Genomic DNA, 17,512 nt, shown 5'->3' with positions numbered 1-17,512 from the left:
GCCTGATCAACCTTCCACCACAGTAACCTAAAAGGAACGCAAGGTCTCCCACTGCGTAAGCAGGCTATCACGGGGAAGTGATCATTTCCATATGGGTTCTCTTCCACTTCCCAAGTGAGAGACGGGAGAAGAGAAGGGGAGAAGATAGAAAGATCAATGACAGAAAATGTACAGATAGGCATGTGGAAGGTGTTTGTTCCCACATTTAGAAGGGAAAGATAATTGTCGTTGAGCATGTGCTCTATGACTCATCCCCTTCCACTGATACTAGCACTACCCCACAGGATATTATGTCCACAAAAAGTAAAAAGAGGCAGCAGCTGTATTACAAGATCATCAAGGTCTTTCTGGGAGATGTCAATCCCAAGTAGCAAACAGATACAGATGGTTAGCAAAAAACCTGCTGTAAGGTGAATTTCAACAGCCTCTATGCTGGTTATAAGTAGCAAGGGCTGAACTGGGGTCTGGTTGCCCACAAGGATAGCCACTCCACCGTGAGCAGGACCATCCACAATTCTTTCGTTACAAAAAATTGTGATGTTACACATGGTGGGGTCTTCATTTGCCTTTAAATAAATCTGCAAGCAAAAGCAAACTGGTTCCTGCTTTTCAGGAGGGCTTGGATGTAGTCAATATTTCGCCGGAATCCACAACAATTCCCATTGTAGGAAATTAGCCATTATTTTGGCTGGGTCCATCAGGTGGCTTCCGAGGTGCTGAGGGCTTACTTTTGTCAGTCAAGGATTTATCTTTTTTAGGGAAGTATGGATGCTGACCCGTGTCCACTTCTTCCTCCACAAAGAGTTCCAAGACTGATTCGTCTGGTACCTCCTTATCCTCTACATCCATTGTTTCTAGTATTACGGGTGGCTCTTCCAATCTTTTTGGCTTTTTTCTTTACCACTTGATTTTGGTGTATGGTGGTGGTGGAGCACTAGGAGATACGGATATAGGAGTGGCAGCTAACTGTGTTTTTTTGGGTGGGCTTTTGCGAATGCAATAAATAACGTGCAATTGGAGTGAATGATTCTCTTACTGGCATAGTCATCTCAGTTTGTGTACCAATAGTATACTTCACAGAAACCTTCTGAGCATATGAAGGTTTCCTACTATTTATTGGTTGGGTGAGTTTTCTAGTCTCTGGATAGGAGATATTCAGCTCTGATTTTAGTTTTTGGATTTCTTATTCATCCTTTCACTGCTGGCATGCTCTAGAGTACACAGGGTGCTCTCCTTGGCAATTTACACAGATCGGTTTGGAAGCCAAACTTTCCTTTCTCTTGTGGTCTTTTGCAACACATGGAGCACAGGCAGGGTTACCACGACAAGCAGTTTGTGAGTGGTTGTATTTTTGACATTAAAAACACCCCAGTGGGTTTGGAATGTAAATCTTCACTGAGCAGTTTAAGTACCCTGCCTTGATGGAACTTTGAGGTCATGGGGAGTTAAATATTAGGATGAGAACTTGGGCAGGGACGAGATTTGCATCGATATTCTCTTAACAGCTCCTCCTTGGTCCAGTCATTCCTTGGTCTTTCAATTCAGAAAAGATCTCTTCTTCAGAGACATGAAGAAAGTCCCACTCTGATATGAGTGGGACCACGAAGAGTTCAGAGTTTTGTGGGTGTTACGCTGATCGGTATTCCCCCTATGGATGTAGCTTTCAGGATTTTTTTTTTCCCTTGCTTTGTGCTTGAAGCTTCGACTAAACGGTTGCCAGAACGCAGCCGTTTTATGGATTTTGGTAATCCTGCCAACCCTTCTAATCCTTTCTGGATGAAGAAGGGTGACATCTTCCCGACTTACTGCGCTCCGGTGGAATGGAGAATGAGGAAAAACAGTGTCACAGGTGGTATTTTATCCTCAGTTCTGGCTCTTTTAACAGAATTGGTGTCATTTTCATCTGATCGATTAGGTAGAGGCCTTGTTGAGCCCCAGAAGAAGTAGGATTTAAATTACCGATATAAGATAAAAACTTTCCGATGCCCTAAGTACCTCACCCACCACGAAGCCCTATGAAGGGATACCCACTCGTGAACTAGCAGGTACTGCGTACACAAATGGGAGACTATGTTCGCATAGGAGCACCATACCCATGTTTCCAATAAGCCTTGATCCTGTCCCAAGACCAAAGGGAGGGAGACTTATCGGAACACAGTTAAAAATATACAGCAGGCCCCCGTTATAACGCGGTTCGCTTTACGCTGATTCGCTATAACGCTGTTCTTATATTATAACCCGTATCTGACTATAACGCTGTCACAGATCACTATAACGCTCTTTTACAGATTACATTTTTGACATATTTAACGAAATCGTTTCATTTGATGGAGTCGATAGCTTGAAAATGAATAGCAAAACAGCATTAAAACGTTTCCCACGCCCACTTGAGCAATTTTCTCTCACGCTAATTTAAGTACAGTCACTTGTTACGTAGTTCCGAGATCAACGTTTTAAAAAATGATCAAATATATTGCTTGTAATATTTTCGTTATATGCATTTATCCGAAGTCTAGTTAGTCATCACTCAGTACAGTATTAGACATCGTGCGTAACGGACAGTTAACTTGAACATTGTATCATAATTAATTCAACCAACGCAGTTATATTTTCGAAGAGCTAATAATGACCGACAGGAATGAAAATGCAACAACGTCTGGGCGCAGTACGAAGACTATAAATGTAAGAAAAAGACTGAATTTGAAAATTAAATTAGACGTTTTGAAGCGAATCGATTCCGGTCAACGACAAGCGGATGTGTGCCATAATTTAGGATTCGCAAATTTAACTGTAAGAACAATTATGAAAAAATAAAGAATTAATTTTAGCAGCGGGAAAGATAGCTGTTCCACTGCAAGCAACTAGGACTAGACCGGCTATTAGGATTGAAATGGAAAGACTAATTTTTTTGAAGATAATATTCCAATGCAGAATTCAGTTAAGTTAAATATTAAAAAGAAGAGAGAGAGAGAGAGAGAGAGAGAGAGAGAGAGAGAGAGAGAGAGAGATTAGCCAATACGATGATCTGAAGAAAACTTGCCTAAAAAAAAAAAAAAAAAAATGTGGAACCATTTAAAACTGGTAGAATAGATTTAAAATCCCGGGAGAAGCCGCTAGTGCAGATTAAGGAGCCGAAACTTTCAAAAAAAGAACTTGTTAAAATTATTGAAGAGGGGTATTATGTGTTATACTTCTCAACAAGTTTTTAACATAGATGAAGCAGAAATTTTGTGGAAACGAATGCCTAAAAGAAGTTTCATATTGAAAGAACAAAAAACATGGCAAGTTTCAAAGTGACGAAGGATCGGTTGACTTTATTGTTGGGTGGTAACGCTGCGGGCCATTTAAAATTAATACCCCTTTTAGTTTATTTGGAAGAGGGCCAAAGTTCAACTCAAAATCCACACATTTTTCATGATTAAATTCATCCATTAAATTAAATCAATTAAATTCATTATTTTAATTGGAATTTTGTTTACTTTTGAGACGCAAGTAGTTACCACATAATTATACGTATGTAATGCAGAATATTTTATATGTGCAAATATTTGAATATTAAATATTTTGACCGACATTTGTGCATCTTTTCATTACCGTTTATTATTGATTAGGAAATATCCTATGGCACCGACCGCAGCTCACAAATACATATGTTATCTTATGGGAAAGCGGCGCTCGCTTAGCGCGGATTCACTTAGCGCTCTGTTTTTCCGGAACGAATGATCAGCGTTAAGCGGGGGTCACCTGTAATAGGAAATAGGACTGTAGAAGAAAATAATTAACAGAAAGTCAATAGCCCAGAATAAATGATTTCGATGATTATGATAATAAAACATATGATAAGACAACAGAACAAATCGTCCTCAGTCCCAGCGGCTTTCACTCCCCTCTTACAGCAGCGAGAGAATCATAGGGTGCTAAGAATCTCTGGATATGACCAGGCTACCATGCACGGAAACTGAACATGGCCTGTTTTCACTGATGAGCGATGTTACAACATAACATCGCTCATCAGTGAAAATAGGATATTTAGAACTGGAAGGAAATAAAAAATGTTGTTGTTGTTGTTGTTGTTATTTGGTTTTTAGGAGCATTAACAACTAAGGCCATATTGCTCTGGGATATGCGGTAGTCATTTCCTGACCTTTCTGCATCCTCCGTATTTGGTGGGGACGGGCTCGAATCCCGGTCTAATCAAGAAGCGTGTGCTATGCACTGCTGCTCCTTCCCACCTGGCTATGGAGGTGCCATAAAAAATGTGAAGTGGAATATCATCAGCTTGGATGAAACAAGATGTGAATCACTTATAAGTTTATCAAGTGGATCTGCTGTACACCAATGGAAACAGTGAAAAGAACGAAGGTGGAGTTGACTTTTTGGTCAATAAAGATATAAAAAACAACATTTTGGAATTCAAAAGTACATCACCAATGGTTTCAAGACTATTACTACTACTCAGGATTTCTAAGAGGTACAAACTAAAGGTTATAATGATAAATGCACCAAAGTCAAGCCATAACGACGAAGAGATCATTATGGGGGAATTCCCCCGAAATTTGGAGACTTCTAGATGAACAGAAAACTCACTAAACCATCATTACGGGGTACTTCAATGCTAAGGTTGGAAAGAGACAAAACATCACAGAAATGGAAACTATAGGAAATTTTGGAATTAATGAAAGAAATCAGGGGTTCACATCTGGTGAGTATGGGCTTGGCACACCCAAGGTCCTGAGATGGATAACATTCTTCTTCTCTTTCTTGGTGATTTCCTTCTACTGCTGACTCTCTCTCTCTCTCTCTCTCTCTCTCTCTCTCTCTCTCTGGGTTACTCAAATTTTTTTTGGCTGGTGCAGCATAAAACCTCAGGCTTCCTTGCACCATATGGCTAATAATAATAATTATTATTATTAGCCATAATTATTTAATTATTAGCCATAAAGACTTGTAGAATTTGCAGTCTTGAGGAATGTCAGTAATGAACACTTTTTTTTTAAGAAAAGGGTGAACAGAAAGTGCATATGGAAGAGCCCAAATGGATTAACAACTAATGAAATTGACTTCATCCTCACTAACAGAAGATATATTGTCAATGTAGTTACCATCCTGAACAAGGTAAATATTGAAAGTGATCACAGAATGATAAGATGCACACTTGATTTAGGTGTAAGAAAAGAAAAAAACTGATGAGTAAATAATACAAAGGTCTTCGAGATAACAGAAGAGGAGAAAAAAGCAGTACGTACTGAAACTTAAGAACAAGTCTGAGCTTCTGCGGACCTTTCAGGACTAAGATGTTGACAAGGAATACAATAATTTTCTGAAAGTGATAAAGCCCAAGAAACCTATAGGTAAAAAGAAATTCAAAGGATAAAAAAATTAGTCAAGAAGAAACATTTGTCATGATGAACTGAAGACTACAAATGAAGAGCAAGATAAACATTGACAAGGACAAAAATGAGTATACTGAGTTATGCATAGCCATTAGAAAGATACTCAGAGCGGACATAAGATTTAATACAAGAAAAGCTTTAAGGGAAAGGGACTTAAAGCAGCAGTCATGAGCAGTAATACAGAAAGACAAATGATACCGAATCTGAATAATAGTGAAGGTGCACTTATAAATAGCAGAGAAGGTATAATTCAAATAGCAGAAGCCCACTATAAATATTATATAAGAAGCAAGTGAATGATACCAGCAGTGAGGAAGATGGATCACAAATTAGCAACACATATGACATACCCAATATTCTTCCTGATGAAGTAGAACGTGTATTGAAGAAAATGAAGAATCAAAAAAGCCCCAGGTGAAGATGAAGTTACTGTGGAGTTCTTAAAATTAAGAGGGAGAGACGTGACAAAGAAACTGGCAAGACTCTACATAAAATACATTAGGAAAGGCGTGACACCTAAAGAGTGCAATCATAATTTTCCTGCATAAGAAAGGAGATAAATCAGAAATTGGAAATTACAGACCAATTAGCTATTGTCCCACATTAGCATTAGTAGAGGCATATGATGCAAGAAAGCAAGCTTATTCAGCATCAGCCAAAAAAAAAAAAAAAAGCACAACCACTACTCCCATTTCACCCCTCCGTTCGTTCGAAATACCTGTCCAGCTGAGCCTTAAATTTGTTTAGGCTATCAACTTCAACAACAAGTGATGGAAGTCTATTCCACAAACCAAATGCCCGCTGGCTAAAGGCAAATTTCCGCACATCAATCCGACATCAGTCCTTCCTCAATTTGAATTTATGCCCTCTCAGGTGATTATTCTGAGCAAGAGGAAGAATCCCATCGGTATTGAGCATGCTCAAGCCATTCAAAGCCTAATACACCTCTATCAGATCACCTCACCTCACCGATGCCTAGTCTCCATACTGTAATTTGCAAAACTTAAGCCTTTCTTCGTAAGAGCAACCCTTTGTTCCATTCAATAATCTTGTTGCCCTTCTCTGTACTCGTTCCAGCAGCTCTACATCCTTCTTGAAATGAGGCCTCCAGACCTGTATACAGTACTCAAGGTTTGGCCTGACCAATGCCTTATACAAGGGAATAATCACATCCCTATCCCTGCTAGAAAAATTCCTGTATATCATTGACAAGACACCATGAGCTACTCTTGCAGCTCGTCTGCACTGCTCAGAGAACTTCATATCTGCCTGCACAATTACCCCCAGGTCCTTTTCATTCTCTACCACTGTCAGCGTAGTACCACAGAGTTCATACGTTGATCTGGGGTTACTGTTTCCCATATGTAGTACTTTACATTTGTCAATGTTAGACTTCATTTGCAACCTCTCAGCCCATCTGCTCAACCTTTCCAGATCCTGTTGCAGCAGCATAGTGTCAGTAGTGTCCCTAACAACCCTGCCAACCTTTGTATCGCCTGCAAACTTGGACATTAAGCTCGATATACCATCATCTATATCATTTATAAATAGAGAAAACAACAATGGACCCAACACTGAACCCTGAGGAACTCCATTAATAACATTAGTCCACGTTGAGCAGTGTCCATTGATTACCACTCTCTGTCTCCTGCCACTCAACCATCCCTTTATCCATAGCAGCAATTTGCCTCCAATGCCACACTGCTCCAATTTGTGCAGCGGTCTTCCATACGCAACAGTATCAAAAGCCTTTCTAAGATCCAAATATATAATATCAAAGTTATTCCCTGCATCCAGTTCTTTTGTGACTACATCATAGTATCCAATCAAATTGGTCAGACAAGACCTGCCCTTAAAAAAACCATGCTGTGTCTGAGCTATAACTGAATTCTTGTCCAGATGATCCTGCAGTGCTTCTTTAACCAGTGCCTCCATTAATTTTCCTGGAACCGAAGTTAAACTAACAGGTCTATAATTACTTGTGTCAGCCTTTGATCCTCCTGTGTGAACTGGGGTTGCATTTGCACATCTCCAGTCTATGGGTACCTCCCCTGAGTCCAAAGAAGCTCTCATAATTATGGCCAGGGGTTTGCTTACTTCCTTTGCTGCCTCCTTTAATATAACTGGATAGATCCCATCCACCCCGGGTGCCTTTTTTCTATGTTTATCCTCAACAATTTCTCCTCCACTTTCCTCTCAGTTATTAGAAAATCATCTAGCTCACTGCCAATGTTTACTTCACCTACAACATTCCCCTTCCTGAATAACTCCTCATGTGTGAATGTAGATGCAAAATACTCGTTTAGATTGTTAGCCACCTGAGCAGGATCCTCAACCGTTGAACCATCAACATCCAGTGGACCAATCTGATTCATCCCTTTCCTTCTTGAGTTTAAATAGATGAAGAACTCTTTTCTGTTTTTCTTTGCATCCTTGCCAAGGACTTCTCGTAATCTGCCTTTGCCTGCCTAATTTCCTTTGTGACTTGGTTACAGACCAACTTATATCTATCATAGGCTTCCGTGTCACCCATTAATTTGTATGTATCCCATGCATTTTTCTTCTCTGCCATATGTCTCATTAGTTCATCTGACAACCATTTAGGCCTGAACCTTGAACAATATTTCTTGGTTGGTATGTAAAGCCTGGTAGCTTCCAAGATTAATTCCTTGAATGCTTCCCATTTTGAATTTGCTGTTGGTAACATCATCAGTTGGTCCCACTGTATAGAATTTAAATACTGTCTCAGCCCATGATAGTCGCCTTCACGAAAGCAAAAACCCTTCCCTTTACCTGTGATGGTAGTTATCTCCTTGAGTAAATCCCACTTCAGCACACTGTGATCACTGACACCTAGTGGTTCCTTTATCTGCAAATTCTTAATGCATGAAGAATAACTACTGATAATCAGATCAAGAGTATTACTCCCTCTAGTTGCCTCCCGAACATGCTGGTGTAGAAAACAATCATCCAATAAATCCACAAAAGCCTTGCTAGTGTGTGAGTGACCAACCCACAAATTCCATTCAATATCTGGGAAATTAAAATCCCCCATTATAAGACTCTCTGATTTACTGGCCCATTCTATTTCCCTGTATAGCACACTCCTACTCTCAATTTTGATTTACCCATGCTTATGTCACACCAAACTGACTCGACACTGCCCTGTACATCGATGTCGACTGGCTTCACTTCCTTGGATTTTATGTGTTTTTTAACTAATAGCATAACCCCTCCTCCCCTTCCTATCCTGTCTATCCTTTCTGTAGACGTTGTACTCCCCAAATTCCAGTTCTGCATTCCTTATATATGTGTGACACCATGTCTCTGATATCCCAACAATATCTGCCTTTGATGTTTTGAGCAAAACCTCAAATTCATCAACAAGTTGTCATCGTCAACATCTACAAGTTGTTCACAAGGGTCATTACTAACAGATTAGAAAAAATACTTGATGAGAATCAACCGAAAGAGCAAGCTGGCTTAGGACAGGTAGTTTTTGTTGTTGTTGTTGTTGTTTCGTTTTTAGGAGCATTAGCAACTAAGGCCATATTGCTCCGGGATATGCGGTGGTCATTCCCTGACCTTCCGCATCCTCCATATTTGGTGGTGACTGGCTTGAACCCCGGTCTAATCAAGAAGCGTGGGCTACGCACTGCTGCTCCTTCCCACCTGGCTACCGCAGCGCCCAGCTTAGGACAGGAGTCTCAACTATGGATCACCTTACGTAATATCGCAGCTAATGGAGAAATGGAAAATGAATACAAAACACCATTATGCCTGTCATTTGTGCATTATGAAAAGGCATTTGACTCCATACAGCATATAAAGCAAAGTTTTGGGCATTGGAAAGAAGGCACAGACACCCATACATTATGATTTTGAAGAAAATATATGAGAATGGAAACAGAAAATATCGATCTCATTACAAAGGAGATCTCATTACAATTGTTAGTAATCCTGGGTATAACCTCCACGGAAAAGTACATGGTGGGTGACCACCCAGGCATGAACCAACGTAAGCAGGGGTCGAGGTGTGGCACTCACACCACATGGAGGAATGCCACTCCTCTATGTTACCAGGCAGTACTAGGTGGTAGATGACTCTCATCAACCAGTGCAATACCATCACTTTGCTTATTGGAGACTTTAAGTGGTGGAACCCATGTTTAGTCTCTAGAGCAAAGTTCCGGTCAACCCTTCCCCATTTCTTCCATCATGCAGTATGAGTGATGAATTTTGAGGTTATGATGAACATCGGGGCGGGATCCAATATTCCTTACATTTCGAGGGTACAGTTCTAAAACGGTGTTCGCAGGCCGGCCGCTAGTTAGTACACCGCACCGAACCTATTGGAAACTCTCTAGGAGGCTTCTGGATCAGCTAGTGTATAATCTTGCTACCTCTACTCTGCCAGATAGTGACTGGAGGGAGTCCCGAGTAGTGTGTATGCGGGGAGCATTGTCGAGGATCGGGTATATTCTTACCATGTGTATGCCATATCCAAAAATTTCATTACTTCATACAGCATGTCCCGCCCACTTTTTATTACTATTGAATACACCATGAATTGTCAAACTAATAGAGCAAGCTTATCTGCGAAAAGATCTAAACCTCCTAAGCACTTCCTAATTCATTTCACAAATATACGTGGTCTTAATTCTAATCTCAACGATGTCCATTTCCACTTGCAGTCTGCCAAACCCCATGTACTTTTTCTGACAGAATCTAAGTTATCAGTTGATTCAACTACTGCTCATCACAGATGCCCAAATTATTCGCTGTATGATTCCTTTCACCTCAAAGGTGGTACTTGTGCATATGTCTGCTCTGATATTCCTTGGCAATTTGGAATCTCCTGTCTTTGATCTTCTCTGGCTTAAAATCTGTCTACTTCATATTCATCTGTTGTCTCTACCATTCTCCCAACTAATTCATCAGTGGACTGCCAGTGTCGATCCACTGATGATATTCTGGCTTATGTTACCCATTTATGGACTAATTCAATGGAAAGGTTCGGTGAAACCCAACTCTTGACATCTCAAAGGCTTTCGATCGTGTTTGGCATAAAGGTCTTCTAAACAAGCTTCCATCTTATGGTTTTCCAACTGTTTTTTTCTAATTGGTTATCCAGTTTTCTCTCTGATCGCTCACTGAGGGTGATGGCTCTCTGTCTACTAACTTCTCCACTAATGCCAGTGCCCCCTAAGGTTCAGTTCTTTACCCCACTCTTCTCTTGTATATTAATGACCTTCTTCCATTGAGTAGAAATCCTATCCATAGGTTTTCCGATGATAGCACATTGCATTCTACTTTCCATTTTGAGAAACCTTGTCCTGCTCAATCAGCTTCGACTTCTCGAAAATCTGCTACCAATTCCTTAAATACCAACTTCAGGTAATTCTCCAGTGGAGCAAAGACAACTTAGTTGATTTCAACCTTTCTAAAACTCAGTCTTGTCTTATATCTCGCAAAAAGAATTCTTCTGCTCCTATTTGGTGACACTCCAATTTGTAGGCAAAATGATATATCTCTTTTGGGAATTACTCTGACTTCTAATCTCTCTCTCTTGGCACAAGCACATTACAAATATTGCTTCCTCTGCATGTAAAAAACTTGGTTCTCTTTCGCTCTCGGCATTAGTTTTCTTCCAAACAGTTGCTCACTCTGTATAAATCGCAAATCCACCCTACCGTGGAATATTGTTCCCACATCTGTGGTGGTGCCCCCAAAACCTCTCTCAGGCTTCTTGATTCCATTCAGAACAGGGCAGTTAGGTTAATTAATGATTCATCTCTAACAGAGTCTCTCCACTTGCTGTCTCATAGATGTACTGTTTCTGCTGCATGCCTCTTCTACAGATACTTCCATGGGTGCTGTTCTTCTGAATTGGCTTCTATAATTCCCGCTCTCTCTCTCTTTCAAAACAGTCCGAACACATGTAGCCACCAGCCAACATCCATTTACTGTCCAACTTCAAACTAACAGAACCGACTTTTCATCTTCCTCGTTTATTCATTCAACTGCCATTTTCTGGAACAACCTTCCTTCATACGTATTTCCTGAAAATTACAGTCTACAGAAGTTCAAGCCCAGTGTCAACAAATATCTTCTTTCATCTTCTCAAAAAGGATTTGAAGAATCACAGGACCGATCAAAATTTTGAAAACATTATTACTTCTGCAAAGGAAGTGGCAAAAGATTTCAACATCCTATTTTTCCAGAAATTCGAAAGATAACAAAAAATAGAATATTTGGATATGAAGCATCAGATGAGTCAATAAATGAAACTAAACAAAATTTTAAAATCCAATTTTTTTTCGCCGGTTTAGACAAATACAATATCATCAATTACAGGAAGATCTGTACAGTTGAAATAGCACAATGAAGACTTTAAACTTATCCACAACATAAGCAAATTAAAAGAATGGAGTGATGAAGATTTATTGAAACACTGCAAAGATATACACACAAAACTGAGCAACATTAAAAATTCAGACAATCAGGATATTGACGGTATGACTTTGTTTGAGGAATTAAAGACTGCAATGTTTTATAAAAAAAGATGTCTCCTCACAATGTTTTAAATTATATATATGAAAATATAACTGATACGTTTCCAAATAATGCCATTGTTTTGCTTATTGATTTAACGTTACCTGCAGCCGTAGCCCCTGGGGAAAGGAGTTTTTCAAAGCTAAAATTAATAAAAAATTTATTTGCGATCAACAATGTCCGAAGAACGTCTTACCGATTGATCAATAATATCAATAGAAAATAATATTATGGATACTTTAGATATAAAAGATCTAATTAAGAATTTTGTGGTGGCTAAAGCTAGGAGGATAAATATGTAATAAATGACACAGCATATATACCAAAGTCCAAAATGTATAATTGTGTTGTGATTTTTTTTTTTGAGATGCTCTATTTTTATGTACACATACCTTGTATTTATACAGGGTGTCTCAAAAATATTGGTACAAACATTTAGGGGAGGTAGGTAACATCTAAAGGAATGTGAATCGCATAGGAACCCATAACCGTCACTGTAAGTCGGTACACGGCGCTGTCCATTAGTTCGCGAGAGGGAAAATTTGTGGTTTACTCATTCAAGCAGTAGTCACCGCACGAAGAGCATGCATCGATATACGAACTGTGAGCTGGCAGACATGCACCTAGTATATGGATTAGCAGAGGGCAATGGACAAGCTGCTCAACTAATTTATGGAGAATGCTTCTCAGACAGACATGTACCGGACCACCGTTTGTTTGCGCATGTGCATCAAAATTTGTGCGATTCTGGGTCATTTAGAGGTAAGAAGAATAGTGCGGGCAGACCATGTTCGACATGAACTCCCCCCCGTGGGAGAAAGTGCACTGAATGCCATCCAAAATAATCCTACTACCAGCATACGTGCCACTGCTTCTGCCTTAGAAGTGTCTCGTTGCAGTGTACAGTGTGTCTGGAATGACGATTCTTTACACCCCTTTCATCTCCAAATGTTCAGTTACTGCTCCTCCAAGATCATCCTGCACGTGTGGCTTTTGTGCGGTGGTTTCTCCAAGAAAGTGTTCAAGACTTGAATTTTCCAGCCTATGTTTTGGTCACGGATGAGGCTTATTTCACTCGGGAAGGCTTATTCAATCAGCAAAATGCTCATGTGTGGGCTCGCGACAACCACACCGTGTGCACCCCCATGCGGCACAACACTGCTTCGCAATAAATGTGTGGGCAGGTATGGTCGGTGACTGCTTAGTCGGCCCATACTTGTTACCATCCCGCATGAACTCCGCTATATACCAGATCTTTCTTGAACAAGTTCTACCAGGGTTACTTGACGATGTTCCAGCAAATGTGAGATGCAATATTTGGTTTCAACATGACGGGGTGCCTGCCCATTATGGAAGGTGTGTTCGTGACCATTTGAACAGGCATTTTGGGCGTTGATGGATTGGCCATGGTGGACCCGTTACATGGCCCTAATTTATCGAGCCTTGATTTCTTTCTGTGGGGAGCCCTCAAATCTATCATGTATGAATCACCTGTGGAGACGGAAATGAATCTGGTGGCGAGACTCGTCTGCACTGCTGCTACTGTCAAAGAAACTACAGGTGTGTTCGACCGTGTCCGCCAATCCATGCTGCATCGGTGTCACACATACATCACGTCTCATGGTGGAACCTTCGAGCATCTGTTGTAACATCATGAAATGCATCCATCTCATACTCCATTGTTAATATTATGTCAAATAAATGTTTGCCACTAATTACTGTCTTGTGTCATTTCTGTTTCTTGTGCCTCTGCTACTACTTTCCCGTGACGTTTCCAGTTATGGGTTCCTATGCGATTCGCATTCCTTTAGATGTGAATCGCATAGGAACCTACCTCCCCTAAACGTTTGTATCAATATTTTTGAGCCACCCTGTAAACTAAATAAATAAAAAAAAAAAAATTCTTTAAATTAAATTCATTTTAATTTGCAAATTCTCTTTTATAGGGGCGCTGAAATATAACTTTGGACAAAGGCTCTTACCCACGGGATGGCACTAACAGTGGGACCAACTGATGATGTTACCAATAGCAAATTCTAAATGGGAAGCATTCAAGGAATTGATTACTAATGCAAACAATAGAAAGGAATGAATCAAACTGATCCACTTGATATCAATGGTTTAACTGCTGATGACCCTGCTCAGGTTGCTGACAAACTGAATAAGCATTTTGCATCTACATTAATGCATGAGGAATTCTTTAGGGATGGGGATGCCAGAAATTTATCAAACTCTTAACAGCGAACTATATGATTTTGTAATAATTCAGAGGAAAATGAAAGAGAAATAGTTGAAGTTAAACATAAGAAAGGCACCTGGGGTAGATGGGATCTATCCAATTAAGGTAGGCAGCGAAGGAAATAAGCAAACCATTAGTCATAATTATGTAAGCATCGCCGACCGGGCTAGCCGGGTGGGTAAAGTGCCTGCCTGGCAACCCAAAGATCGCGGGTTTGAATCCCGCCTCGGGCTTGGATCAGAGTAGTGCAAAAACCTTGGGAGGTGCATTAGGGCCACAGAAGCCAATGCACCAACAACTAACAAAAAAAAAAAAAAAATGTAAGCATCCTTGGATTCAGGGGAGGTCTCAGGGTACTGAGACCTCCCATGAATCCAAGGGGGGGGAGGTCTCAGGGTACTGGAGATGTGTGAAAGTACTCCCAATTAACAAAGGGGATCAAAGGGTGACACGGTTAATTACAGACCTGTTAGTTTAACTTCTGTTCAGAGAAAATAATTTTGACATCATATAGTTGGATTTCAGAAAAACTTTTGATCTTTTGCTCATGGAAATCTGCTGTACAAATTGGAGCAGTGTGGCATTAACGGCAAGTTGCTGCTATGGATAAAGGAATGGTTGAGTGGGAGAATCAATGGACATGTTTTTCATGGACTAAAGTGGAGTCCCCAGGGTTCAGTGTTGGGCTCATTATTATTTTCTATATTTATCAATGATATTGATAAAGGCATATCAGGCTTAATGTCCAAGTTTGCAGATGCAAAGGTTCAAAAGTTAAACAGATGGGCTGACAAAATAGCAATTTAAGTTTAATATTCATAAATCCAAACTGTGTATGGGTAACAGTAACATCAGAGTAATGTACTAAATGTGTAGCACTACACTCAAGGTAATGGAAAATGAGAAACACCTGTGGGGTTACTCTGCAGTTAGATATGAAATTCTCTGAGCAATGAGACAGGTTGCCAGGACAGTTCATGGGGTTATGATATAAATTTTGCTAGCAGGGATAAAGAGGTGATTATCCCATTGTATAAGCCAATGGTCAGGCCACATCTTGAATACTGCATACAGGTCTGGATGCCTCATTTTAGGAAGGACATGGAGCTGCTGGAACAGCAGCTCCTTCAAAGAAGGGTGACAGGATTGGTGAGGGGAACAAAGGGGTGCTCTTACAAAGAAAGGCTTCACTTCTGCAAATTGCAGCATCTGCAGACAAGGCACATTCAAAATGATCTGACTGAGGTGTATAAGGCCTTGAATGGTTTGAGGAAGTTCAATGCTGGTGGGATTATTCCTCTTGCCCAGATTAATCACCTGAGGGGACATAAATTAAAATTGAGGAAAACAATTGTAGAATAGATGTGCATCAGTTTGCCTTTAGCCAGCAGGTGAATGATTGCTGGAACAAACTTCGATCTGTTGTTGTGGAAGTTGACAGCTAAAATAAATTCAAGGAAGAACTAGACAAAGTATTGGAGGGAATGCACAGGAACACGTGAAGTGGGAGGCGGTGTGTTTTTTTTTTTTTTTATTTTGGCTGAAGTGTATAATGTTGCTTTCTTCTGCTAATGCAAAATGGCACCCCTATTATCATTTCATACTGGAAGTCCTAGCTCAATCAGCACAGCCTTTTGCATTCACAATTGTATTACTTTCACCTTGAAGGCCTAGAGTTGTGTCTGACATGTGGTGCTTGTGTAAGACAGGACCAACTATCAATGCAGGAGAGGGGGGGTACCCGATATTAATGTTTGGACATTGTATATATAAGGCCGCCCTGAACACACATAATTAACAGATATTTGTTTTCCAAAGTCATTTGGTCCATTGAATTTTAAGTTTTCAGTAGGTACTGTGATCTCTTATCCATGTTTCTATGTAATTGTAGGCACAGTTGATAATATATGGCAGCATGAGAGATTTTAAAATTGGAAAAGATTGGGTCTGTCACCATTGTCTAGTTTTTGCTTACAAAAACCAAAATGCTCTGGGTTCCAGAGCATTTTGGCAATTGTAAGAAGGTGATGAAATTGAATCAGGTGAACATAAATAGATGTAGAAGACAGCATTACATCCAAAAAAAAAAATGTAAATATGAATTTTTTTTTAAATGTTTATGTTTTTTATGATTATTTTGTGTTTTTTAAAAATTCTGTTGATTTTTTAAATTATTTCCATCTAATATTAGAAACCATGTCAAAATTAATATTCAATGCATTTACGTACAAATTCTATTTTTTTTTTATGAATTTTCAAAATTTCGTCATGACACTTCACCCCACAGAACTGGCCACTAGCAGAAAACTCATTGCTTGGGACACTCACTCCAAAAAGGGTTACATAAATATGTTTTTACCAAATGCACCAAGTGGGAAATATTATATTAAACAAAAGGATGACATAACACCAAAATTAATACATACCTTGGAAATACTTGCCACAAACAAGACAAGCATAAACATTTATACGTGACAATGATACTGAGCACAGCTTTTCAAAATCAAAATCTAGGACATTCCTGAAAGAAGGAAATAACTTTTGAAATTTGTTCTCAAACTATAAATATATAGAGGGTGTCCCACAATTTTATTCCAATAACTTCAGGAGGCATTCAGCATTCTTGATGTCATTCTGAGAAAAAATATTATATCAATATGGTCTGATTCAGAAAGGTTATTTGAAGTATAGCATTATACTAATGCCCACAACAAGGAATACACATTTTTGCAAGCCAGTGATGCATTAGCAGCATATGTGTTAGCAAACAGTGCAGAAATGTTGTTCTGATGTCAAAATAGAAGAAAATGTGAAAATTCTGTTTGGGTTTTCCAAAGAAGAATATGCAGACATGCATTTTGTGTATGGGTTTTGCAATGGTAATGCCATGATGTGACTAAGGAATATCATCACCAATTTATACAAAGGGAAATGATGATAATGACAGAGGGCTGTACCCATACCATACCCAGCAAATTCAACATCTTGAAACTGGAGACACAGGTAAGTGGCTAAAATTCTGTTTATAATTAGCTACCAATCCCGGTTTGCATTACTACATTCTGTTCACCAAAGAGGCACATTACTCACAAGAGAATCAATAACACCAGAAATTCCCATTTAAGGGTTCGTAAGAATCTGCCTGGTGCATTGGAGAGTAACATACAAATTTGTTTTTCTGTAAATGTGGTATTGCTGGCAACCGTCTACTTGAACCATACACATCTTCCAACATTTGATAGGTGACATTTACATGAGATTTTTGCAAAACGAACTGCCAGCCCTCTTAAAGAACATTTCCTACTTATGGCAGAAATTTTGAACA

General features: G+C 39.6%; 1 protein-coding gene across 2 annotated transcripts in view; it reads right to left on the bottom strand.

Moving 5' to 3' along the window:
* Nucleotides 1–17,512, bottom strand: part of Usp39 (ubiquitin specific protease 39) — a 324,799-nt gene that overhangs the window by 250,330 nt on the left and 56,957 nt on the right. Inside the window, exon 3 of one of the 2 annotated variants that reach the window (XM_090370604.1) lies at nt 16,614–16,708. The exons of the other annotated variant lie outside the window; for it this stretch is intronic. Coding sequence (XP_090226730.1) covers nt 16,614–16,708 — 95 coding nt within the window. The remainder of the gene's footprint in view (nt 1–16,613; nt 16,709–17,512) is intronic. 2 annotated transcript variants of the gene reach the window in all.

The sequence above is a fragment of the Mastigoproctus giganteus genome, chromosome 3 (assembly GCF_048544385.1).
Source record: "Mastigoproctus giganteus isolate SK-2022 chromosome 3, ASM4854438v1, whole genome shotgun sequence".
Taxonomy (NCBI): domain Eukaryota; kingdom Metazoa; phylum Arthropoda; class Arachnida; order Uropygi; family Thelyphonidae; genus Mastigoproctus; species Mastigoproctus giganteus.
The sequence above is the reverse complement of the archived record's forward strand: the minus strand, read 5'-3'. Positions and strand labels throughout refer to the sequence as shown.